This window comes from Ambystoma mexicanum, chromosome 2p (assembly GCF_040938575.1).
Source record: "Ambystoma mexicanum isolate Mex_15411 chromosome 2p, UKY_AmexF1_1, whole genome shotgun sequence".
Lineage (NCBI taxonomy): Eukaryota > Metazoa > Chordata > Amphibia > Caudata > Ambystomatidae > Ambystoma > Ambystoma mexicanum.
Window position 1 is genome coordinate 663,318,366 of NC_090923.1, and position 27,223 is coordinate 663,345,588.

At 46.5% G+C, this 27,223-nt stretch overlaps 2 protein-coding genes across 6 annotated transcripts in view; one reads left to right on the forward strand and one right to left on the reverse strand.

Moving 5' to 3' along the window:
- The window catches only part of LOC138566665 (uncharacterized), a 508,561-nt gene that overhangs the window by 249,606 nt on the left and 231,732 nt on the right, over positions 1 to 27,223 (reverse strand). The gene's annotated exons all lie outside the window — the stretch shown is intronic.
- Positions 1 to 27,223, forward strand: part of ACP7 (acid phosphatase 7, tartrate resistant (putative)) — a 282,088-nt gene that overhangs the window by 149,910 nt on the left and 104,955 nt on the right. For all 5 annotated transcript variants that reach the window (XM_069644229.1, XM_069644231.1, XM_069644232.1 and 2 more), the window contains 5 exons: positions 790 to 815; positions 4,477 to 4,574; positions 13,808 to 13,870; positions 14,984 to 15,098; positions 15,428 to 15,541. In XM_069644229.1, the coding sequence (XP_069500330.1) occupies positions 790 to 815; positions 4,477 to 4,574; positions 13,808 to 13,870; positions 14,984 to 15,098; positions 15,428 to 15,541 (416 nt within the window). The remainder of the gene's footprint in view (positions 1 to 789; positions 816 to 4,476; positions 4,575 to 13,807; positions 13,871 to 14,983; positions 15,099 to 15,427; positions 15,542 to 27,223) is intronic.

Sequence of the window (27,223 nt, forward strand, 5' to 3'; positions counted from 1 at the left end):
GCTGTCCAATGATTGTAGGCATCGTTTACATGTATTCGTACTGTGTTCACACGCAGAGCATTTTGGACAGATATGAAAACCTTGTACTGGCATGGGTAGCCATGTTCTAAGCTTCACAGACTCCTTTTCAAAACAGCTGTTATTTGTGGGATTCCTCACTCTGCATTACTGGCTATGTAAAGTGTGTCTGGTAGAAACCCTTTTTGCCCCATATTAAATAAATACAAAGAGGTGAAATAGCCACATCTGTAGCCATAACCATGAAGCCCCTGCACCATGCCATCTGCCCCAATGTCCGTCACATGCCATGTTTTTGCTAGAGCTCAAGTCCTGAATGCCTTTGTTCCTGAATGTCTTCTTGTGTACCTCAAGCCCACAGGACCTGGTTGTGCTTCTATCTGATTCAATCCCAAGACACTCTCTCTGCAGTTAGTCTGATGCCATTAACCTCAGCCCTAAGACATGGGCAAATAATTCTATCGGACACCTTGAAACTAGCCACTGTCTCCTCCCCTCCCTTACCGACCTCCCGGACACACTCCCCTGCATGCAGGTGATGTCTTGTTTCCATGGCTTCTATCTGATGCTCTTGGATATTCTCTGTTGCCTCAACTTCTACAGTCTGATCCATGTCTTCTAGCTGATGCCTCAACTAAGAGGGCCTGATGCTTGCATTCCTATGATGCTCCCGCTCCCACCTTCTGACGTTTGATTCTGTCTGATGTATTGTCTCCTCAACATATCCGACATGTCCTCATATTTACTGTTGCGGATGTCTTTCTTTTGCAGGTGATTTTGCTTATGACCTCGATTGGGTAAGAAAGGCTTTTATTTGATTACTGCCATATATTCCTTGTCCTGCTCGTTTTTCTTACTGTTGTGTAGCTCGATAATAGTTACCACGCATGGTTCTCCGCATTTCACGTTTCACTTTACGTACCTCAACGCTATCCATCACGCACCTCCTTGCACACTCCATCTCCAAGCCTGAACACCTTTTACACACACCTGAACACAGCCATCTAACACTTCCCTGCGTAATCCTTCTTTATATATCTCCACTTGCAGAGTACACACATACATCCTTGCAAATCTCAACACACAGCTCTGAACATCTCCATAGTGGGAGACCGTACATATTTATCCACCCAGTCCTTAGCAAATTCAAACTGCTCTTCAACCATGCATGATCAGACTGCACCTTGCATGATCTTTTACACCGCTTTACAGGCTTGGTTATGCAAGTGATTCCCAGTGAAAGCTAACACCAGCCTGAGCCGGGGGCCAGTATCTACAACACCAGGTCCTGAAAACTCCTTGGTGACCATGTTCAGGGCATTGCTCACAACAGGGAACCCGCAACTTGAAGTGCCTCCCCATCTGAATGACTTGGGTCCCACCCGACCAACCAATGTGTTGGGGCCCAGGAGATAAAAGGTGTGTATCTGAGTAGTGCAAGCACACTCCATGAGATCAGCTTCCAGGATATATATGTATATACACCGCTTGATGCATGAGCCATACGCTGTTTACTGCACCTGTGGGGCTCCTGTCTTTGTTTGGTTATTCTGCATGCTTCCAGTGCCTCAGCAATCTGAAGGGAACATACGCTGGCATGTCCATTCGATGTTAAACACCTAAAAACAAACGCCCATTTCGCCATGCACATGATTATAGATCCACCCCACACGGTTTCACCACACAGACCACCACGGACAAATTGACCTTGAGCGTTACTATCTCCAGGCACATCCCTGAACATCCATGCACAACCTCACACATTTCACAGTAATGCATAATCCTACAATACGGTATGCACTTTCTCAAAAACATTCATAGAGGTACATTAAAACAGCAAGGTACGCGCTCTGACCCTTCTGACATGTACATTCAGTCTGACGTAGGCGACGTCTTTTACCTTACTGTCATTTGGCACGTAACAAATATACCGTCATTGAATTTAATTTGGCGGAGTGCCATGTTCTCTCATAAAGGCAAACCTGCACAGGCTTAAGGTGCACCTAATCCATTTAGAGGCATGAAATGAAACAAAGCGTGCACTGTGAGGCAAGCATGGTATCAAGAGATAGACAGACACAAAAGGTGCAAGTTTGAAAACCTTTATTTGGGCAAATGGGATGAGATAATACCTAACTTATCCTATTTCGAAAGAGGGAGTAGTCTCAACCTGAAAACATAGACGAAAGGAAGTCCATGGGCCTCATTACAAGTGAGGCGGTAAGGGGTTAACGGCACTGGTAAAGATGCCGGCGCCATTAACCCCTTACCGCCTCATTACGAGGTTCCCTCGCGGGACCACTCTGGACGTCTGGTCAGGCAAGACGTCCTTTGCGGGTCCCGCGAGGGGACCAGCATGCTAACAACGGGCCCATTGTTAGCATGCTCCCCATTCCCATTGAGCCCTACAGGTGCTCAATGGGGATGGTCCGGGTCTGGGTTCCCTGAATGGGGAAATACCGGGCCCTCCAAAGTCAGAATGTCCCGGTATTTCCCCATTCAGGGACCACGGACCCGGACCCGAGTTTGGGCATGGCTGCCTCCAAACTCATAATGAGGCCCCAAGTCTGTAGGTCGAAATAAAAAGGCTGTTTGTGCCAAACCTATGCTTGCCCTCACTCAAACAATATAATAATGTGCAAGGGACGGGGTAAACAAAATAGTGTTCAAAGTAAATCAGGATGGCACTGGAGCTTTTCCACAGCTCCCTTCCCCAAATTCAAGACACTGGGGTTTCTCAGTGTTCCTGCAGAGTTCAAAAGTTCACCTTGATTTCACAAAGTTCCAAACCCCTCTTGGTTTTCACAAAGTTCCTCTCTTCGACCCTATTCCACTCTTCTTGTTCAGCAATTCAACTTAAAGTTCAGTGTATAACAACTTACTTCAATCCTTTAGGGGCTCCCTTTCCCATACTTCAACAAGCTCTTTCAATGAATCATGCAGTTCACTTATTCAGTCGGGTCCCCCTGGCTCGTGGCGCAGTTGTCGAACTGCACGGGCCACCCACTACAGGTAGTGCAACCTGGGACCCGGGGCTTAGCTTCACCCCCTTCTAGGCAGTCTCTTTCTCTTAGCTTTCAAAATCTCAATCTTTGTTTCACCTTCCTTCTTTCACATTTCTTTGGGGATTCGGCTCACCTTCATGGTCTCTGGTGGCCCCCCTGCTACATACTATTTTACTTCTATTTCCAGCTTGCTCACAGCTCCCCTTCACTTTGCTTGGTTTTCTGCTTGCGCACAGCTCCCCTTCAGTTTAGGAAGCTTTCCCTTGATTCACACAGAGACTTTCGAGAACGTGTAACTCTACATGTGCCCACTCTGTTACTTAGTATCCTTGTTTCAATATTAAACCTTCACTCGACGTATCTTCTGCATTACGCAGTCGAGCTGCAACGTGGTATCTCAGTTGCTTTCTTCGTTATTTCACATGCCGGTTTTCACTGCTTACGACTCACCGTTTGCGATTTCTTTGTTCCACTGTCTATACTCTTGCCGCCTGAGGTCAGTGTCTCACCACCTGCCCCTCAGACACTCCTGGGCTTCCGTCCTGGCACAGGGGAACAAGCACTTCCCTTCTCCAGATTCAAAAGGGATCAGCACGCCTCTGGGCTCCCTTCTATGGACCTCTCTGACTAACTGGGGATACAACTCTTCAGCCACGCTTTTCCTGAGAATCTCGTCCGGCAGACCCTTGACGTCTCGGCTTTCTGGTTTCTCCCAGCAGGTCCTCGGCAGCCACGGCTCCTTAGCTCTCCTCCCAACTCACACCCAAGCTTGTTCTCTTTTGTGGATGTCTCTTGGGCTTTTATACTCTTTTGCATGATTTACAGGCTACAGGTGGGCATGGTTGATTGCCTGACTCTGCCTGGCCTCGTCACTGGGACAGATCCATTGGGGGTTTTGGTAGGCTTCTCCTTCCATGTTCCTCATCCCAGTACTATAGTGGTGTTTCTCATAGGAAGTCTGTCTTCCTATTGACCTCCTCTTCTTCTTCACAGTACTTGGGTGAAGTTTAGGGAAAGGAACTTTTTGGGATATCCCATGAAGACTGAGGGGATGTCGGGTAGAGGGTTGTCAGAGAAGGGGATAGCATGTCTCGCCCCAGGGTATTCCCTCCCTAATGCCTGAGGATTACTCAGCCAGGTGATCCTCTCTCGCTAGTTTCGGACCAACCCCCGGGTCGAGATCCATAAGCGATGGCTCTCCCCTGGCCATCTTTGTAGAGGATCCCCGGGGAGTAGGGAGGGAAAATCACTTAGGTTTTTCACAGCACATGTAGTCCCTGGTGCATACAGCCTTGTGCACATTGTCAAGTGTGGAGCGTTGCATGCTTCCACGCACACAAGATCCACTCTGAATTTCCCGGAATTCACAAGCGTGGATCTGAATCAGGTTTTGTATAAACCCTTCTCTGTGGGCCCACTGACTTTTTTCCTCCTCACTTGTCTTCCATTGCAGTACAATGCCCTGATTGGAGACCTATTCATGATCCAGATGGAGTCAGTCGCAGCCTATGTTCCGTACATGACTTGCCCGGGGAACCACGAGGAGAAATAGTAAGTAGCAATGCCCACGTCTCCACTTCCCTGTCCCATTTCGAGCCTTGTTGTTTAACAATAGTGATGGTATGATAGTAAAATAGTCAATATAAGGAAGATGGTGGTGTAGGGGGGCAAGAAAAAAAGAACTGAAGAGAGAATTCAGAAGAGGGATGTTGTTGAGCTGTAAGAAAATGTGTTTAGGTCGAAAAAGGAGGTGGTGGTATAGCGCAGCTGAGTAGAAACAATTTGAAGGGAGGAATTTCTGGTTTTTGCATGCATACATCGCAGCACATGCCACCTTGTGGGCATCATGTTGGACATCCATCCTTAAGCCAGCCAATCAGCAGATGCTTTACTGGGGAAATAGGCAGCCTCCACACACTTAAAGAAATCTAAATGGTCCTTCTTTGTCCTCATGTTCGGTCAGGCATAGTTCAGTTTAGTTTATATGGCGGTCGACACCCAAAGGTATCCGGGCGCAAGTTTACATGTTACAGTTGAGAATACACCGTTTTTACATGTTACAGTTGAGATACAGGTCATTTACGTTACAGTTTACAGGTTACAGTTGATATACAAGTTATTTCCATTACAGTTTGTCAGGTAAATTATATCGCATTTGCAATTGTCATGTGGCTACGGACAAAGTGGTATAATACAAGATTGCCTATGCAGGTTAGTAATACAGTACAATGTACAGGTTTTATAGAGGTATCGATGTTGATGAAATTTGCAGGAGTGCCTACCCTGGTGATGAATGTTGCAAAGGTTAGACCAAAAGATACAGTAGTCAAGTGCAATTATCAGTGAGTGAGTTGGAAGAAAAAGTCATGGAGTGGAACCCTAAAGGGTGACATCTGACATAGTATTCCAAACAGAATGCCCATAACTGAAATTGACTTCTTTTTTTTTTGCCAAGAAAACTTTATTGTAATGAAAGTGAACAATCATACACAACATTAAAAAAAAAGAGAAAAGAAAACATTTTTTGAACATCAGGAGTTTGCAAATCACTGGCCTGCCAGCACTATCTTTAATATGATGGGTACAGAAGCACCAACAAAAAAAAAACTTCTCCAAAAAACGTTCACATCCAAAGCCGACATGTTAAGAGTCGACCCCTGTGAAGGGTGTGCTCAAACAAGGTTTAAACCATACAAATGTTTGGGAGCCAAAAAGTAAACAGTCTCAAAGCATGGGGAACACACAATAACTGCTGTTAATCGCTTGCTGGGGCTACGTTTGAAGTGGTGTGCATGGGTGACATGACACCCCAAGAGTATTCTGGTGGCATGCAATGCGCACAGCCTCATGAAAACATGCACGAGCAAAACCCTAGAACTTCAGTGGCCACAAAACATAGGCAAGTAGAATAGCTGCTTTTTGAAACTAAACTAAGCATCCTTTAAAGTCGAGAGCCGATTGGGTTCCGTCTGAACAAAAACATTCAATAGGTCCGAAAAACAGCAAGGCCGTTATAAATCGGTGTTCCGCCAGCTTGAGTTTAAATCCTTGGCTACCATGCAGTCCTATAAGGTGATCATTCCTGTGGGGCACCAACAAAAGGTTATAGTAATAAACTACAATTGTTGAATGGGCACTGGATCCACGGCTTGGGCAGGCCGGCGCAGCATATTTTTTATTATTGAATCTCCCACATCCTCGACCATGGCCCGCCATTGCCTGATGTCCCATGTCTCTTATACTCTTTAGTACTTTGGTACAGTTAGGAGGTAGGCTTTGGAAGATCTACGAGACTGGAATGTAGCGTAATGGACAGATGTGCTGTAGAGAAAAAATGGTGGTGTTAAATAGGGGGGTGGGGAGGGAGTGGGGGGAACGAGCCAAGGGAAGAACGAGAAGGGGGCATAGCGAAAACAAGCAGAAAGCAAAAACTAGGGGAAGAGGAAGATGGGTGCTGTAGAGGCACATAGAAACATCATCCTACAGAATGGGGGAGATGGGCGCTATCACAGGCTTCTAGGAAAAAGGGTGAATTGGTGTTGGGGAGACAACAAGCAGTGTGAAGGGGGGTATTCCTCCGATTGCCCATGTCTCTCTCTCTCTCTCTCTCTCTCTCTTTCCGCCCCCCCCTCCCAACCAGGTCTCTTCCGTTTTCACCCCAAGTAGAATCGGCATAGAGCTCACTGCTTAAAGAATATATCCCTCATTATGAGACTGCTGGGAAAGGTAGAAACGGGCTGTATTTCATATACTGCCTGTTTTTTACTACCTGCCAGATTATGGGTTTGAAGATATTTCCCTGATGGGGCATTCATAATTGACACTGTATATAGTAAAATAACACCTAATAATGAGGCTAAATGCCTCCAAAGAGATGGAAGTAGAAATTGTAAAAAGTCCTATGAACTCTTTGAAAGACTTTTGAGAAGTGCAAGCTCATTTTTTCAATGCAGCTAAAAAAGGTCTTCATGGCCACCTACTCACCCCTTTTCCATTGTATTTTGTATTTGTATTTGTTTGAGTTTTATATAGCGCTTTACAACAAAGCGCGCTGTACTTGAGGTCAAAAATAGTACAATAAAGGGAAAATATAATAGGGAAACACAGACAACACCTGCATTTCCTTTAACATTGCTGACCAGAATGAGGTCGCTGAGATCTCAGAGAGGCCTGGAATATAGAATAGAGAGAAATAGAGCGATGAGAGAGGAAGAGCATTCCAGTGTAGAGGAGCAAGCAAGGCGAATGATCAAAAACGAGACAGAGGACAAGGGACAGCAAGAAGAAAATGGGAAGAAAAGCAAAGTAAACGAGAGGGAGTATAATATGTGCCAAGAGAAGAGAGCTATTCAGCTGCAAGACCATAGAGAGATTTGAAGACTAGACACAAGAATTTACATTTTAGACGATGATGGAAAGAGAACCATCCATGATTAGCAAGAGAAGATAATCATCTCAGTCTCAAATGAGCAGTAATGCCATGCAATGGCAGTTAATGTTCCATATGCATTGCATAGTCATCACGTGTAAGGCACAGCCTCACTTAAGGCAGCCTCTTACATAAAGAGCTGTGCCATCATGTTCAAATGCAGCAATGCTACACTAATGCCATTGCCATCCTATGGTAAAAATGAAACATTTCTTGCAATAGTTTTTTGACAGGACAGTCCTCAGTGTCTGGTTAGTGGAGTGAGTGACTGGAGCCAGACTCAACATCAGCAGTGAAAGGTATTTTTTGTTCGGGGCAGGTGTTGATGGAGGCCTCTGCCACTGCCCAGGAGCCATTTCATGTGCGGGGGGACTGTTTGTCAGGGGGAGACAATGTTATGGGGATGAGGGAGCGGTGAAACAAATGCATGCAACACCATTGCATGGTATTTTGGGTGTCAGATGGTCCCGTTGGAGAGAATGGACGGGGTCGATGGGTTGTAAGTGCGGGCACGCACATCTGCCTCAGCCCAGCCTTTTCCAAAGATGAAGCCTCCATCCCCACACCTCATGCAGGAAAGAGGCTTTAGGCCCTTTTCATCGCCCTATGTATCTGCAAAAGTAGGAGGCCTCCACATTCCAACAAAACCATGGGCAGGTGACTTAATGCCAGAGCAAATAACATACTGCAGACTCTTCTCAGTGCTACAGAATCATACTGTTGGATAAACAGGTGCATTATTAATAGGAAAAGAAACAACTCATCCTTGGAAAAGATAAATGGTAGAAGTTGTCATAATGCTGCTACTTAGTGATAAGAATGTCGAATACCTGCAAGTGGGAGCATCATTTGAAATCCATCATTGAGAAAACAATTTCTCCAGCAAAGGCACAATTTGATAAGGAGACATGGAACCAAAGCATTCATGCAGGTTTCTCGGGTTTTTTAGGCCAAACCAGGCATATGGGGCACATAGCTGGGGGCTTGATCTGAAAGTCATGAAACACATCAGCGGAAAATCGGGAAGACCCTGTTGATGCTCCCATCATGCTTCTCCACAGCAGCACTGGAATATGAAATGGCATAAGTCCCGGAGCTAGTGTCCATGTCAAAAAGTACGTCATCTAAGTCTGATCCCCTACTCGACAAGGCCCTGAGAGAAGAGGTGCATGAGTTGGAGGTAGGTCTCTCTAAAACAGTGACAAATCCCATCGCTAACTGATTGCTGAGCATAACAGGCTTGTCCATGGGCATACGCGTTTGTTAGGACAGTTTTTCTGAAGTCCAACTAAGGGCTTAGTAAAACCATTCAACTGAGGCAGTAGAAGACTCCACTCTTGGTATAAGGCTGTACCACCTGAGTATAGGGTAGCGTAGACAGAGCAGCCAGGCTTATTTTAGGAGGGAGAGAGGGCAGTAGATACAGTACAAGTGAAATTGTAATACAAATGATCCAAAGAAACACTGAAACACTATGTATTGTAAAAATAAAGGATTTATTTAAATACAGGTAGGCCCAGATAAATCTAGGGGTTAAGTACTAACACATTATATGAAATCACAATATAAAACACAACACTATACTTGAAAGCACACAGACCCAAGTATAAACCTTATTTGGAACACATAACAGTAGTTCTAGAGACGTCAAAACCTTGTTATACACATTTAGTATAGGTCAAGCCTATTCTTTGGGAGCAAAAGACCAATTGTTACTTTCAGATTACATTCAGTAATACAAGGGCAGTAGGCCTTTCCAGTTATACAGTGACTCTTGAAACAAATCACATAAACAGTCAACTGGACATTATACTTTTGTATACTTTTGTATTTTGAATAGTGAAACACTTATCCTAGGTGCAGTAAAAACCTATAACTACTTTTGTCAAAACACACAGTTATACCAGGTGAGTAAAACCTAAGGATGTAATATACAATTACAGATGCTTTTGAAATCAGGGAACCCCAGATTGAGGTAAGCAATAACTATGGTAACTTATTTTGGGTGGCACACAGGTAACACAAGGTAAGTAAAACCCACATACTTTAACTTCACAATGAAGGGGAAAGTAAAACCCAATGTCACACTTTACTGAATAGTTATTCTAGGTAGGCAGCAACCTAATGTAGACTTATTAAGGATAGGCTAGCAGCAAGTCAGGGGAAGCAAGACCCAGTTGGGGGACACTCATACAGTTATCCTAACAGGACTAACCTGGTGATACCAACAGTTGGAGGACACTCATACAATTACCCCACAGGAATAATATGGTGAAACCAACACAGTACTTTTGTAAAGAGGCACAACCTAATCACAGGAGAGTAAAATACCTTTACATCTACTTTCTATCAGACTGGCAAAACCGTGGCTAAGGAAGAAAAGATGTTAACCTTTTTTAAGAATAGTGCATCACACATTCAAGATCAGTAAGAACTTTTGTAACTGTTCACTCTTAGAATTACAGTTACCAACCAACTCTTTTCAAGTAAGTAAAAAACTTGATTTCTTTTCTAGGCAGAAGTCCCAATCCCTTCAAAGTATTTCCCTTATTCTTGGAGCATGAGTGTTTTCAGCGGCAGAAGGGGGGTCACTAGGACTAGTGACCAACAGGCAGTGTTAAAATAAGTTTTCTAGTAGCAAAAGTCAGAGTTCCTTAGGAAAACTGGGCAAACAGGTGAGTACTTTTAGAGTTAGAAGAGGTCCCGGGGGCTTCACAGAAGACACCCCAGCAGGATTCTAGCAGTGGGACGGGGTACACTGGACGAGGGACCTCCCAGTCACAGAAAACACCCCAAAGCTACACAGAAATCCCAACAGGCTTAAGGTAAGTATATACCCAAGCCAACACAGTACCTCAGCAATGAAGAAGAGATTGCAGCAGGAGAAGTTCAGGGACTGCAGCCAAGTACCCGGTCAGTGGATTCTTTGTTCTGGAGACTGAACTCAGACCTCAGTAGGTACTTTGAAGCAGGGATCAATGAAGAAGGCTCTGGGCAAGATTTTTCTCATGGCTGAATGCGGTTCTGGCGCCATTTCAAGGAGCACAGAAGAAGACAGAAAATTGCAGTTGAATTATCGTCGTTTTAAAGGTCCAGCACTCTTATGAGGGGACTTTTCAGACTTGATTTGTGCCTCTGGAGATAGACCAAGATGCTCACAAAGTTTCAGTGAGATTCGGAGTTCGGAAGACTGCGCACCGCACAGTGGCTGGAGGTCCCAGGGTATTGGGGTATTGCAAGAAGGCAAGGTCGCAGCAACCCGTGTGATGGCTCAAAATGCAGGTCTTCTTGAGTCTAGTGGGCCTCACCAGGCTCTGGGTTCAGGTCCTCGTTTTCGCAGACTACAGGTCGATTGGAAGGAAGGGCTGCAGCAGGCTCCGGTTACACAGCAGGCTCTCCGGTCGCTGGAAATCATCTCTGCTGCTTTTCCTTTGTCATCCTCTTCAGTTTTCTGTTCCAGTGATCGACATGACTTCAACTTCCAGGTTTCCAGTATTTATCAGGAACTACAGCTCAACCTCTGCATTCTCTCCCTGCATTTTACAACAAAGGGGCATCTGGTTGTCCAATCAGGACTGCCAGCCCACCACTGGAATTTTTTCCAGTTGAAGCAAGGCGTAAGACAAAGGATGGGGAAGTTTTGGACTCCTCCCCCACTTCCTGTGCTTACAGACTGACTGGAGCCTGGGTGGGGTGTCCAGGGGACTCCCGCCAAAGACAAAACACACACAAAGGAATTTCCCACCCTGGATGTCAGGGGAAGGAACAAGAAATGACAAGAAACACTAAAATGGCAGAAAAAGAAGACAGGGGCCATTTTGGTAAAATGAGCACCCTTCGTTGCCTTTACTGCAGCTGTGACCACAGCCCGCGGTAAAGGTGCACCAAATTAGTAAAAGGTATCAATGCCATCAGCCATTAAAGGTAAGCTTGTCACTGTAACAGAATTGTTACAGTTTTAGCATGAAAGGGATACATTGTATCTCCCCAGCACGCCACATAAGGTGGGGTGTGCTAGCTTCACAGAATAAAATATAAAAGGGATCCAAAGATCCTTTCTACCCTTGGGAACTGTAGTTCACTCAAGGTTAGCACAAGAAAGTTAAATGGGGAGCTCCTAGGGCAACCCAGCAACAATAGGCACTTATTGCCAATAAGTTGTTAAACATGATAACTTTAAAAAGACACTATGGAGAGTCTTAAAAATGACACCCATAAAAAGAGTTAAAGATTAGGTGAGTGTGGAAAAAGGTTCCCACTCACTGAGGTATTAATGAAAAATATCCCACTAGAAAAGCAAAACGTTCTGGGGTTGAACCAGAAAAGGAAGATTTACCAGCTCTGTGGAAATCTTACCCAACAGCGTTTCAATCTGCATGCTCACCAGGGCTCGAAAATAGTCTTAATTCATGTCTCTAGCTTCATATTTATCAACTTGCAGCATTATTGATATATTACAGTTTATTTCTGCAAATACAGTGACGCTTGAACATTAAACCTACAAAGCGTATCTCCAGATAGTGGCCATCTGAATCCATTCAAAAATAAATACGTTAAGCACAATCCCATATTTGTGGCAGGTCCAGTTAAAGCGATTTAGTCAACTCCAATAAATAAAGTATAATTACTAAAAACACAATAGACATGGAGGGATGTTGTCTCTACAAGAGGGCTGCCAGAACCATAACTGGAGGCGTTATCAAATGCTCTAGACAGAACACTCTTTGATCTGGCAAAAGTCAATTCGCTTACAAAAATAAATCCATCAGACACATGCAAATCCAAAAAAGGGTTTTTTATTACATTTGATGTCGCTATATCCCCTGTGACAAATCGGTGGAAAAATAAGTTTACAAGAAGCGAAGCCCAGGAGAAGGGAGTCATTCCCCTGCCTATAATTGTTAGAATAGTGGACAAATCCTTTTGGATGTTCACAGACGACTGACGAGAACCTTGGTTTGTTAGGTAGGGAACACCTCATAGCAATAGAGACAGTTAGGCCATATTCTTACTCTTTAATAAAAACAGCTTTCAAATGTCCTCTAAGAGTCTGCATCCTTCTTCTGACCCGTCACACACCAGAAGTAATTCCTTTAGAATGTGCTTCTGCAAATACTAAAAGCCATTGTAATAAGAGATGCAGGAACAGGAACAATGAGCCTTTTTGATGATCAAATAATGAGATGAGCGGCTGGCTTTCTAGTGACTATTCAGAGACAGTGTGGTACAACAACTGCAACACGGGTGAACTAAATGAATCGCCTTACTGTGAACATGAACAGATTAAAGGTAAGGCCTGCCCCTGCGAACAACCAAAAGAATCTAGAAAACAGAGGCGGATCAAGGCCAGACCAAGTGCAGGAGATACTATAAACCTCACGTCCTCCCTAAACTAGACCATTTTAACAAGGGCAAATCACATTATTTGTACACGTTATAGTTTTGTTATTACCTAGTAAGGCCCCAATGGTGGAGCTACCATCATCCTCAAGAGAAAGGTAAGTGGACAAATGTGGATGTTGCCCAATGGGAAAAAAGAAACGACAGCAAAAGAATTTGAATCCATGAAATAGAGCCTCCTTCTAGTCCAACTCTGTCACAACATTGTAACCAGCCTTTTTATCATTAAATCGTGTAAAATAAAGTCTGGAATCAGTACTTCTAGTGTATACAAAGCATAGAAGCCACTTAATTTGCTTCAGCATGGTGATACACCAAATGCTTGGCATTTTACACGTGTTCTCCTCCCAAGCAATTGTTCTCCTGCTTCTAGTCTGATTCGAAGCGTATTTCACTTTTGCCTCTAACTTTATTTTTATTTCGTAAAGTTTGATGTCATGAAAAGGTCAGTGAGTCAAAAGTTTACAAAGAAATCATTGGTCATTTCATGTAACTTGCCAACACGCCCAACGTCTTTATTGTGGATTTGTAGGCAGTGCTTTCAGTATTGCCAGTATGAGGCCTCATGATGTGTCATGACCTGGTGAGCCATGCAGTGGGCCTCATTGAGACTACCACTAATGGTCTTGTAGTTTTGTTGTGTCACTGTGTGAAGTGGACTGTGCTAGGTTTCAGTATGGCTGGTCTAAGGCCTGAGGGTTTATTGTGACCTCGATGTATGTGTTAGAGACAGATCTTGTGCCTGAAGAGACCATGTACACACTGAGATGTAGACATCAAAGGGGTGTTACTATGCTTTTGTTCTGTGCAGAATGAACACCAAAGCACTGTGTAAGAGAGTACTCAGTAGAAATGTCTCTTTGCTCAGTGCGAAAGACGTGTTCTCTGTCCTGGAGGGAATTAAGTGTGGTATCTTTGGTCTCTATTATTAATTGTTCTTACTCTTTCTCTCCAGCAATTTTTCCAATTACCGCAATCGATTCAGCATGCCTGGGAACACAGAGGGCCTGTGGTACAGGTATGTACAGTGGGACTTGAGAGCAGATTGCACAGGTACGTATTGGGATGTACTATACATCGTATGTCAAGGGTAGGGCTGTTGGATCGCTAAGATACAAGCTGTACAGGGTAATAACCAAAGCCTAAGGAACAGGAGTATTTAGGATGAACCTGCCTGAATACTTCTGATTCTCGTACCCTCTTCCAGAGCAAATGTGACTGTCTTTGTTGAAGTGGAGAATGTCAGAGCTTGGAGGATGATGTTGAGTAAATTAAGGGTGGTGTGAATGAGTGTGACTTTGGATGGAGAAAGGCCATAGTGCATTCAGTGTATATGTTTCTTGGGAGGCTCTCCCTGCAGTTTGATTCCGGTTGGTGAGTGCTGTCTTTAGAGTGCTTTCATGTTTGTAGGTTCGGCCAAGTGTAGTCCTAGTTTTGTGTCAGCAACCACTATCAAATGGTATTCCGACCTTTATGTTGGTGTCCTGTCCCGGTTTTTCATTTAAAAATCTGGACACCTTAACACAGAGGCAACCTCCATCCCAGCGCTCCTGTGTGCTCACCATGAGATCTAATCACAGGTGGTAAAGGCAAACACAGAGTATGTTAAAAAGAATAGATGCCTAATTGTAAAATACCATGTGGTTAATGGTTAATTCACCCCATGCAGTACTTTGTATGTACCCTGGCCATACAAATCCCATTTGTTCCCAATTAATAATTGGGTGGTATGTTTACCATTGCAAGGGGTGTAAAACAGTATGGAGGCTTATCCCCTAACCTTCCTAACTGGCTGTGGGACATATTCTCACCATTTTGGTGAGCATGGGGATTTGGGGCTGGGTGCTGCATAGGGATTTTTCATTTGTCAGGTGATACTTGAGCGTTTCTGATTCCTGGTTCCTCTTCCTGTGACTTCTTGAAGTGGAACATGGCAGAGCTTTGAGGATGATGGTGCAGAGGAAATAAAGGGTGGTGGTAACAGGTGTGATTGTGGAGGAAGGAAGGTGCTAGTACATTCAGGATATTAGGTTCTTGGGAGGCACTAGGTTAGGATTGTTGGTGAGGAGAGTACTGTTTTTTTTTTTTTTTACCGTGGTATTCTATGGATTTTCTTGCTTTATTTCTACAGTTACGACATTGGTCAAGCCCATATAATCTCGTTCTCCACGGAGGTCTACTTCTACACTGATTATGGACCACAGCTCATCGCTAATCAATACAGATGGTTGGAGAGAGACTTGCAGGTAAACGCTCCTATCTAGGGCCATCACTGACTGGAGAAAGAGAAATGAAGAGGGTGAGAGAGAAGGATCTTGGAATCTTTGGTTAATAGAGATTGACTGACAAAGATGCTCCAGGGTCAATGAGTGTCTCACAAAAGTGATACTTTCCCTGCTGAGACGCAAGGTCTATCGGAAAGGGACGTACTATGTACAAATACTGACCAGTGTAGCAAAAAATCTTCTGCTGGCCCTCTCTTTTCAGAATAATGAGCTAATGGAACCACAACTTTATTTTGAGAGACAACATGGACTTTAACTTTCTTCCTTTTTATGTTTATTTCTCTCTCTAGAAAGCCAACAGACCAGAGTGTCGAAAGCAGCATCCGTGGATCATCACTATGGGCCACCGACCCATGTACTGCTCCAACGATGACAAGGATGATTGCACCACATACGAGAGCCTGGTAAGGAGGGGGAGACAGTGGGCGCTAGGTATGAGAGCACCATTTTGTGGAGTACCACACACATTGGCAGGCATACAAGCATGAAGAAACAATGCGTATACAGGGGGAATAATGGGCAGAAAAGAGAAAGAACGGTAGAGATGAATGTGCAGGCGAGAGGTTGAACAACAGAATCTGTAATAATAAGAGTGACATTTTAAGGATCCACACCCTGTATAAAGGTAGCATAAAATGTGTTGATGATTCTTCACCCTGGGTCTCCCTCTTCTGGACTCAGACCCCTCTCGAATATCAGCCTCCCTCCCATCGGGTTAATTCTGGCTTGTATTCAGAGACGTTTCTCTCGCTTGCTTTCACATGTAGTTGGTGTGATGTCTTCTCACCCCTGGGTCTCCCCCTGCCAAAAACAGTTCCTATCGATATCAGGACCTTCGGTGGTTGAGTCTCTCGAATATCATGCTCCCTCTGCCGGGTTCACTATGGCTTTCCTAGCATTCACAAATCTTAATGTCTTTTTAAACAGTTCTCAGTGGACAGCCCTCTGCCGGGTTCAGTTTTGTCAACACACTGTTTCTTGGGACTTTAGAATTTGCCCCTCTTTATTGGCATCCCTCTGCCGGGTTCACTCTTGCCACTTTACAATTCCTTTTCCTTTATCTTGATGTGGGATTCACTTCCCTTACATTTTCAATAGATTGCCGGTCAAAGAAATTTGACTGTACAGGGTTTTTGCTGGACCCCTGATTGACCACTTTGATATGTCTTGGCGGCTCCCCTACGGCTTTCTGGTATCTGTAGTTTCTATCAACACGGGATCAACCAGAGTTTCTCGAGTCAGCACCCACGTGGTGCCAGTCCCCTCTGTAGCTGGTCTTCCCTTAACAATTTCACAGTTCTTTCAACTATTTTTAATATGCCACTTTGCGACTTTCATTCAGCACAGTTCGGTTTCCTATCAGTTCTCCCCTTGACTCACCGGCTGTGATGAACCGCTTGGCTTTCCCTAAATATATGGAGTCAAGGCCGGTACCATGGTAGCAGGCGTCTCTCTCAGTCCTGCTTATCAGCGTAGGTGTGCTCCATGTACCGTTGACATCTGCTGCAACACACGTTAGCTATTGTTCACAGTCTTACAATTCCTTCCACAGAGGTTACACAGGCCTGGGACGAAAAGAGACGAAAAGGGCAAGGTCGCTTCTCTCCTTGTCACCCTCTGGATTCTCACTGCCTTTCTCCTGCCGTGTTTGATTAGCTGTCTCGTCGTGTGGTCTGCCTTGGCCCCCCCATGCTCTTGTGCTCCACCTTTTATCTCTGTGGGGAAAGGAAAGGGCCGTCAGGTGTGTGTGGTTCTGGTCAGTTGCCTGACCCTTGCATTGGGACATGTCAGGTGAATGGGTCTAGTATTAGTCCGTTGTTTTCTACGGTGTGAGATGAGAAAGTGTTTAGGTTGTAAAAGGGGGGGTTGGAATGTCAGAGTATCCTGCGGGGTAGGGCGGGGAAGATGTGTTATAGGGAATTGTACTGGGAGGGTTGGTAAACTCAGAAGGATGGGTTTTGTGAACTGAGTGGTTGGTCATATTTGACTGGGATTTCGACAAAGGATAATCAGAAGGATGGGATTGGTAGGGTTTGTGAATCAAACAAGAATAGCCGGGATCGTGAGATGAACAGAGGGGATTGTAGGAACGGTAGTGTTTGGTCAAGGTAAATTGGGTGTTCAGGTAGGAATTATCAGAGAGATGTGGAGAAGAATGATTGGGAGTATGCGGGTAGGAAACTGGACAACATGGATTCTGGAGGAGATGGCTCCTGAATGGAACAGGGTTTGGGATCCTAGGGGATTTGTTATATCCGTCGGGGGTCAGTGGATTTGGGTAAGAGAGATTCAATGGGAGGAAGGGAGGCAGATATGGTACAGCCTACAAAGGTCTCAGGGATCTCGCCCTCCTCTCCTTCTTCCCCGGTATGATACTGCGTCTCAGCTGGGTTATTTCCCAGAGCCATAACCCCGGGCTGCCCAACCCAGGCGATCCTCCCTCGCTCATCCACCCCAAGGGTTGGGATCTGAGAGCGCCAGCCCTTCCCTGGCCACATAAATAAGGGATTCTCAAGGTCTACTCGGGAGAATACCCTCAGGTTTCTCACACTATGCCCTCTAGCCCCTCCTCCGGCACCTCGCTGGTCGCTTGCCTGATCCCTTTCTGCCCCTCCTCCTTGGTATTTGGTGGTGGCTGAAACACTGTATTTGAATACCCTTCTCCAGCATGGGGTCTGGCATGGATTCACATGCTCATGAATATTCCCCGTCGTCAGGCTGGGAATCCTCGGTAAAAGAAAACAGTTTCTCTTTTACTTATAAAACTGTATTTCTCCCATAAACAAACCACTGTCCTGTGGGTCATACTGCCCCCAGCCAATGACAGTCCTCTCCGTAAGCCCCTCCTCTGGCAGCCATCTTTAGATTTTTACTGCACGCTTCAGTGTTGGGAGTCCTCGAGTTTTGCTCGAAAAAGGTTCTATTTTTGTTCCATAAGAGCCTGTGTGCTCTTCTCTCTATCTGCCATCTGCCATCTGCCAACAGCGGGGATCCATTGTCAGTGAAGTTCAGTGCCCCTCAACAGCGAAGATCATTGAAGTTTCCAGAAGGCCGTCAGGCCTTCTTCGTATCCTCTGACCATGACGGAGCAGAAGAAAGAAGGAAGACCCCTCTTCAAGCCCTGCACCTAGTGCGAGCTCCGAAATGTATTTGTGGAGGACAAGCACCTACAATGCCTCTGCTGCCTGCATCCGGAACACACGGAAGGAGATTGTGAGATATCTCGCAGATTCTGAAAGAAAACGACAAAGGACAGGCACAGTAGACTGGGGGTGTGGCTGAACGCCAAAGCTACTGCCCCGTATACCAAGCAGGGGAATGCCTCACCCAAGGCCGGTCGGTCTGCAGAGCGGGCTTCTAAGTCCTGCAACGGCGCCTCATCCTTGGGGGCCCATGTTAGGCAGAATTATATAGAGTACCCTTTGGGAACACCACCAGAGGCATGAGGTCAAGAGGAAGACAATCATGGCGGTACCCCTCCTGGAGGACGTGTGGGAGGAGGGCCTGTCCCTCTTGAAGAACCCTTGCAAGGCTCCAGCCAAGTGAGCTAGGCTGGAGAAGAATTACCGGGTACTGGAATCCGCCCCCAAGTGCCTGAGGTCGCAACCATCAATGGGTTTGGTGGTTTGGGTGACCGCAAGGAGGTGGTCATCTAACCCATCCGCATCGTCTTCAGTCCCTTCAGACAGTAAGGGTAAGAAGTTGAATGCCATGGGGAGAAAGGTAATCAAGGCGGCCAACGCACTAGTGATCCTAGCCAGATACAACAGGGAGCTGTGGTACAAGGTGGGTCCTATTCTGGAGTTCCTCCCCAACGATAAGAGGATAGAAGGGATTGCCCTCTTCCAGGAGGGAGAGATAACGTCGGATAACACCATCACAGTGGCACTGGACGTTGCCGACACAGGGTTTCGCCAGATGGGGAACAGTGTCTGCCTTTGTGGCCAAGGCCGGATGAAGGCCACGAATTTCCATCAGGAGGTCCAAACGAAGGTATTGGACATGCCTTTTAATGGAGATGGCGTATACGGAAACGGCCCGTGCCATGGGCACTCTCCAACAGCACTGCTCTTCATTTTGTTCTTCCAGAGGAAAGTCGGGCAGGTCGTCGAAAGGTTTCTCCTTCTTGTACCGCCAGCCTTCCAGATCCACGACCCAGGAAGCCCACAGAGGCCGTTCCCAGGCCTACTGAGGAGCTGGTCAGCATGGTCATCGCCAGCAAGGCAGGGCGCCCAAGCAAGCCTGAACCGGCCAAGATATCGGACCCCCACCCATGCACCCCGGTGGGAGGCCATCTGATGAGGTTTGTCAGCGAGTGGGAAAAAATCACCACGACAGATGGATACTGGACGCTCTCACCCAAGGACATACCCTGGAATTTCAGCACAGATGTCCACGGATCCCGCTGGTTGCCTGTCAGGAGCAGCATGTCTCTCAGCTCTTAGAGGAAGTATGGTCCATGCTGCGAAGGGGCGATAGAGCTGGTTCCCCAGCAACTCAGGGGCTCCGGCTGTCTACTTGGTAAGAAAAAAGACAGGAGGCTGGAGGCCCATTCTTTACCTGCGAGTTTCAAATTCAGGATGGTCACGTTGCAGCACGTGCTCGGCCAACGGGAAAGAGGGGATTTCTTGACATCGCTGGACCTGGAGGATGCCTACTTCCAGGGACAGCACTACCAGTTCAAGGCCCTACCGTTTGGCTGGAAGTCGGCCCCCAGGGTGTTCACAAAGTGCCTGGCATGGGTGGCAGCCCATCTACATCTATGAGGGATACACATATACCCGTACCTTAATGACTGGCTCTTCCGGGCACGCTTGCAAGAGATGTCCTTCGGACACACGGAGGCGGCCATCAAGTGACTGACCGATCTGGGATTCTCCATCAATTATCCAAAGTCCTGCTTGACACCATCGCAGAATGCACTGCTCCTGGTAGCCAGACTCAATACAGTGTCCTGCCTGGCATCACCCTCAGAGGAGAGGGTAGCAACCATTCAAGGGAAGGTGCAGCAGCTGTTGTCGATGAAGATGGCCACGGTGCAAACCATCAAGTCGTTGCTCGGCATGATGTCCAGCATCTACCTCATCCGGCGCTGCAGGTTACAGATGCGACCACTTCAGGAGTTCCTGGAAGCTCACTGAGTAACTTTGTGGACAAGATCACTCTGGATGACAAATTCCGTCGGGCGATAAGGTGGTGGGGCGACCGCTCGAACATCGCCCATGCCACAGGGTTTCAGAACCCTCCATTCCAGGAAACGGTCATGACGGACGCTTCCCTGGAAGGCTTGGGAGCCCAAACCGGAAGTCTGCACCCCAGAGGCCTGTGGCTGCCGGAGGAGAAGGATCTCCATATCAACATCCTGGAGTTACGGGCAGTGTTCTGGGCCCTCAATCCGTTCCTTCCATCTCTGAAGGGCAAAGTAGTGAGGATCTTCAAAGACAACACCACCATGATGTTCTACATCAGAAAACAAGGGGGCACTTGATCCCCGGCCCTCTCCAGGGAAGCTTAGGAAGTGTGGCTCTGGGCCATCGGACAAGAAATGTTCCTTAGCGGGAGTCAAGAACACCATTGCGGGCTACCTCATCAGGGAGTTGCGCATCTGCCACGAGTGGGAACTTTGGCAGGACCAGGTGGACCGCATCTTCGCCAAGTGGGGCAGGCCACAGATCGATCTGTTTGCAATAGCGGCAAACTCCAAATGCCAGAAGTTCTCCAGCAGATTCCATCAGCCGAGGAGCCTGGAGGATGCGTTCCCCTTCCCCTGGGAAGGGATGTTTCTGTATTCATTTCCTCTGTTGCTGCTCCTGCTACATGTCATCAACACACTCGGGCAGTGTCAGTGCAGGATGATACTCATCGCCCTGGCATGGCAGATTAGGTACGCGGACCTTCTCAGCCTGTCAGCGTCGCCACCGGTCAAGCTACCAGTGGTCCCGGACCTTCTCACCACAGATGGAGGCGCAACCCTGCATCACGACCCAGGATCGCTCAACCTGAGGGCTTGGTTCATCAGCCCTAGAGTTTGGAGGATATGAGTTGCTGGTGGACTGCAGGGAGGTCCTCGCCAAGGCCAGTGCTTCATCCACTCTGAAGTGCTATGGTCACAAGTGAAAGCGCTTCGCTACGTGGTGCCGGTCGCAGAAGATTACCCCTCTGAGGTTTACAGCCCCGCAGATTCTTACGTACTTGCTATCCTTGGCCAAGACTGGCCTGGCATATGCCTCGATCAAAGTATATTTGTATTTGTATTTATTATGTTTATATAGCGCTTTACACCAAAGCGCTTTACATTATAACAAGAATACATTGAAGATGAAACAGTAGAAGCACATTACAGAACATGAATCAAACCAGTAAAACAGTAAGTAGAACAATTTGCCTAAGAAGATAAATGAGAAAGGAGGGGGTGAAGAAGGGGAAGGAAGAGGGAGACAGGAAGAGGAATAGAATGAAGATGTGAGAGGAGGGGAGGAAACATAAGAGGAAACGGAGCAGGAAGAGAAAGGTAAGAAGGGGAGGGCATGAGGGAAGAAAGAAGAAGGTGAAAGGAGGGGATAGGAGTATCAGGGTGGGAAGTGGAGAATAAGAGATTTTAAGAAAGCACGGAAGGGGGAATAGGTGGGGATGGAGCGGATAGAGAGAGGTAGGGAGTTCCAGTGTAGGGGGACAAGGAGCTGAAAGCAACGGAAAGGAGAGGAGGCACATGGGGGTGGGGGAACAGAGCGTAGGAAGAGGTCAGCAGATCGGAGAGAGCGGGAGGGAGTGTAGAATGAAAGGAGAGAGGAGAGATATGGGGGAGCAAGATTGTGAAGAGATTTAAAGACAAGACAGAGGAAGTGAAATAAGTTCGGAGTGAAAGGAAAGCCAGCCAAGGTAAGAAAGCGAAGAGGAGATGGAGTCATGAGGAGAGAGAAGACAGAGGGTACGGATGGCAGAGTGGTAGAGGGATTTGAGGGGGGAAAAATGGGAAGCAGGGAGTCCAAAGAGGAGAGAAGAACAGTGGACAAGACGAGAGAAGATGAGGGTGAATATTAAAAGTTTAGTGGCATGGAAGGTGAGAGAAGAGCAGACTTTACGGATATTGAAAAGGTGGTAGCGACATGCGCGAGAGGTAAGAGAAATATGGTGGGTAAAGGAGAGGGAGGAGTCAAAGTAAATACCTAGATAACAAGCATGGTCAGAAAAATGAAGATTAGAGTGGGGAAAATGAATAAAAGGAAGGGGAGACAGTGGGGGAAGAGTGTTGGAGGGGAAGAATAAGATTTCAGTCTTATCAGTGTTGAGAGAGAGAAAGTGGGATGACATCCAGTTTTTAATGGCAGTAAAACAGTAAGAGAGATTAAGGTGGAGGTCAGGAGTGAAGGAAGAGAAGGAAAGGAAAAGCTGGGTGTCATCGGTGTAGAAATGGTGAGAAATTCTGAAGGAAGAGATAATAGGGACGAGAAGGGAGGTGTAAAGAGAGAATAGGAAAGGGCCAAGAACAGAGCCTTGGGGTACACTGTAGTCCAAGGGAAGAGTAGAGGAGGTACAACCACCCCAGGAGACAGCAAAAGAGCAGCAGGAAAGGTAAGAAGAGAGCCAGTTGAGGACAGAACCTTTAAAACCAAAAGACGAAAGAGTGTTGAGAAGTAAGGGGTGATCAAAGGTATCAAAGGCAGCAGAGAGGTCAAGGAAGATGAGAACTGAGGATTGCTTAGAATAGCGAGCAGTGAGGAGGAAGTTGAGAACATAAGTGAGAGCGGTCTCAGAAGAGTGTTTAGGGCGGAAGTCAGATTGAGAGGGGGGAAGGAGAGAAAGGTTAGCAACAAAAGCAGAGAGCTGAGAATAGACTAAGCGTTCAAGTAATTTAGAGAGGAATGGAAAAAGTGAGATTGGATAGAAGTTGGATGCAAGATGGGGGTTAGCAGAAGGTTTCTTCAGGATAGGGATCATAGTAGCGTGCTTGACGGCGGAAGGGAAGGTAGCAGAGGAGAGACAGATATTGAAGAAGGAGGTTAAGTAAGGAATGAGAAGAGGGTAAATCTTCGGAATAAGGACAGTGGGGAGTGGATCAGAAGGGGCAGCAGTAGGATGAGATTTGGGCAGGAGGAGGGAAACATCAGAAGGAGTGACAGGAGATAAGTCAGACATACAAGCTGAGGGGGAGTGAGGGGAATGGGGAAATGGGGGGAGGGGAATAAGAAGGGGAGGAAGTAATGTTTTGGCGAAGAGAAAGAATTTTGGAAGAGAAGAAGTCAGCCAAGTCAGAAGGAGAGAGGGGAGACATAGCTGAGGGGTCAGGAGTGGGTTGGGAGAGAAGATGCAAAAAGGTTTGAAAGATGCAGGGAGGATGAGAGGCTTGGGAGTGGAGAAGGTTAAAATAGTAGGAACGTTTAGCCGAGCTGAGGCCGGAGTCATATAGAGAGTGCTAAGAGAAATAGGAGGTTTGGTTAGATAATTAGGGGAATTTGAGCCAACGACGCTCGAGGCGGCGTAGGAGGCGACGCATGGACAGGAGGTGAGGGGAAAGCCAAGGTTCAGAAGGTTTACGAGTTTACGAGTTTATATCTGGCGGCTATCTCCTGCTACACCAGGTCTCCAGGAAGGTCTTTACTTTGGTCTCATTGGCCAGTCAAGGAGATCCTCAAAGGACTTTTTTTCGATCTTTCCCACCGGTGAAGGCGCCTGCCCCAGCATGAGAACTCATTGTGGTTCTGACGAGGCTTATGGGGGCCCCCTTCGAGCCTATGCATCATGCCCCTCTCAGGTTCTTCTTGTGGAAAATGGCTTTCCTTGTGGCCATCATCTCCGCCAGGAGGGTGGGTGAGATACAGGCCCTATCCTGCAAACAGCCATACCTGATTTTCCACGAATCGAGGGTGGTGCTGCAGACGCACCCCTCTTTCAAGATGAAGGTTCTGTCAGAATTCCACCTCTATGAACCTTTGATGTTATCTATTTTTTTCCCGAAATCTTTGTCTCTGGCTTAGAAGGCCTTGCACTCGGTGGACATTGCTCATGCCCTGAAGTTCTACGTGGCACGCACAAAGAGAACGACTTTACAGCTGTTCATGAACTTTGGTCCTGTGAACCATGGGAAGGCCTTGTCCAAGGCTTCCATCTCAAGGTGGCTCTCTGGAAGCATCATGCAATGTCATTGGTAAATGAACCGACCGCTGCCCAGCCGTCTGAGGGCCCATTCCACCAGAGTGATCGCTGCGACAATGGCGTTCCTGGCTGGTGTGCCCCTGCTGGATATCTGCTACGTGGAGGTCCAAGCACACCATCATGAAGTTCTACTGCCTTGACAGGGATTCCAGGGAGGAGTCCAGAGTCGGCCAAGCAGTGCTACGCAAACCTATTCGCTTGAGGTGAGTCTGTTCAAGCTGTAAGGGTGAATTGCTTCTGTTGAGCCTTGCCACCTCCCGTGGTTGTGTAATGTTGTACTGCTGTGTATTTGTTATTCATGAGCATGTAAATCCATGACAGACGCCATGCTGGAGACAGAACAACTTACTTTTGTTCTCCTGCATGGGTCTGGCATGGAATGACATGCAAACCATCCCTCCTTGCCCTTTGTGGCTCTTCCTGGTCATACTGCCACTTTACGTGCTTACCAAATCTGAAGTTGGCTGCCAGAAGAGGGGCTTAGGGAGAGGACTGTCATTGACTGAGGGCAGTATGACCCAGAGGACAGTGATTGGTTTATAGGAGAAATACTCTTTGGTAAGTGAAAGTGAAACTGTTTTTCTTTTACCGAGGATTCCCAGCCTGACGACAGGGAATATTCATGAGCATGTAAATCCATGCCAGACCCATGCTGGAGAACAATAGTGACAGGTAAGTAACTTGTTCCTTCTACTGCCTTTAGCTCCCGTAGAGGGTACATCCCCTGCTCCTCGTCTGAGTCTTCAGCATTCTTGCTCGCAGGAGAGGGTAGGGAAGCGGAGGATGGGGGTGCTGGCCCCCGATGCCTCCTGCTAGTTTATCATCCATTGATGCTTCCCACTTACCCCTCGCCCTCCTGGAACCTCCTGAAAGGCCAAAGAAATATCGAGGCTTAGTACCACAAAGGAAATACACCAATCACGGGCTGAAAAGATACAAATATCTTTTAATACTGTACAGTTTACAAAGCAAAACAGATAGCTATCTGGCTCCCAACACCTTGCAGTGTGTACCAGCAGACCCAGTGAGGAGTGAGAGTGCTGGACATCTAAGCACAGACATATTTATACTATTTTTGTAATATTGTCAAGCCTCTCTCCAAGTTAATAATTTGCGGGCTCGTTTGTGTCTAGTTCACATGACAAATGTTACAATGTTTTGCAAAGGATTAAACAAGTTTACATGTCCATGAAAATACAATGATGCTGTAGGTTCTCGGATCCAGGGTAAGCTTTATTCCAAGAGTTACTACAACACAGTTTAGCTAAAGCATACGATCGAAGTTTACGCTTCATTGTTCCGGTGTTTATATGAGGATGAGGCTTGTGAGCGCAGACAACACTTGAATGGCACTTCGTATGAAGCGCAAGGTTTCTTTACATAGGGTAAACAGTCGGCTCTCGGTCAACCTAAACATTGACCATTTTAGAACATGGAACATGAGTTGAAATCAAAATGGCGGATGAGTCTTAATATGGTGGCTAGGTTAACCCAAATCGGAACTTTGCGAACACGGTTTTCTGCATAACGCGAATGGGCTTAGGCCAATATTCATAATAAGGAGGCACTATATGATTACGGTTTAACAAACCCTCCTTTTGGCCTAAGCCAAGAGCTTTATTCAACCCTTTACTTTACTCAACACCCCATGTCTCAATGTCTGAACATCCTGAATCACATTCTTCAGAAATATCAATTTCATTAGATCCTTGACAGTGATATCCTTCATTACAAAAACACCAGCCATTTTCTCAGGTGCATGTATCTTTGGTCCTAATGTACCCACAGTTTACGCACAACATCCCACTAACATCTAACATATGGTAGGAAGACATTGGGCCTCATTACGAGGAGGGCGGTAAGGGGTTAATGGCGCCGGTAAAGGTGCTCGAGCTATATTTACAAATCTTGTCCTTACAGGACAGAAGAGTCTTACATAGGTGCAGTAGGGGCGTCACCCCTGCACTTCCCTTTATATATTGCGTTAATTCTTACTTGTCCTCAAGTCAAGGTTTTCGACACTCCGCTGTTAGGGAAAAAATACAGTGCAATGGTAATTCTATCAATTTTCTTTGAACCTCTCTGGCTCCACAACAACCTGTCAGGCATGCTCCTGCACTGCCACAGGATAACCTCCTCTGCCAATTTCAAGTTTCTCAACACCAATTCCACACCACCTTGCCTTGTCCAAATCTTATGTGCAAGCCTACGGGTGACAGCACCAATTCACTAAGTAAGGTAGTGCTAAGAATCACTTAGAATGCGCACAATGCTAGAATCTTGTTACTCAAAAATACACACAAACCCAATATAAACCCACAGCTGTCTTCCTGCCTCCTAGCAGAGTATTCCACTATTTTCTTGTGTTAGATTTATACCTACAGCGTCGCCTTGTAGATAACTGCCTCTGCGAGACTTAACCAGCCAAATCACCTTCTGCAATCTAGGCCAGCTCCCTTTGCTAAACCTTACGGGGATACCATCATCTATGACCCGAGCTAAAATGCCAACCCACAGGAAATCCAATATTTACATAACTTCTATAATCTGTGCCCTAACCACAAAAATCACATCTACCACCGCTCATGTCCCTACTAAACTTGACAAAGCTACACACTACTAGATGATACTCCACATTACTCCAAAGGTACTCAACAATACTCAATACCACCCTCGCACCCCCCTTTACTTTCCTGTTCGCTTTAGTTGCTGTGTGACGGAGTAAATACTTGCACTCTGTGATCTGCTGATGCCATTCAGCTGCCACGCCACCTGTCTGGGCTGCAGGACTCCTCACGGACCGCGGGTACGATATTTCCCAGGTTGGCTCCTGACGGCCTTTACACAGTGTGTGCTTTCCCTGTTTTCTCGAAACTTGCGAGGCGTCCCACAGCCCTCCAGGCTCTGCGGCAGGAGAGTCGGTTTTGTGCTGG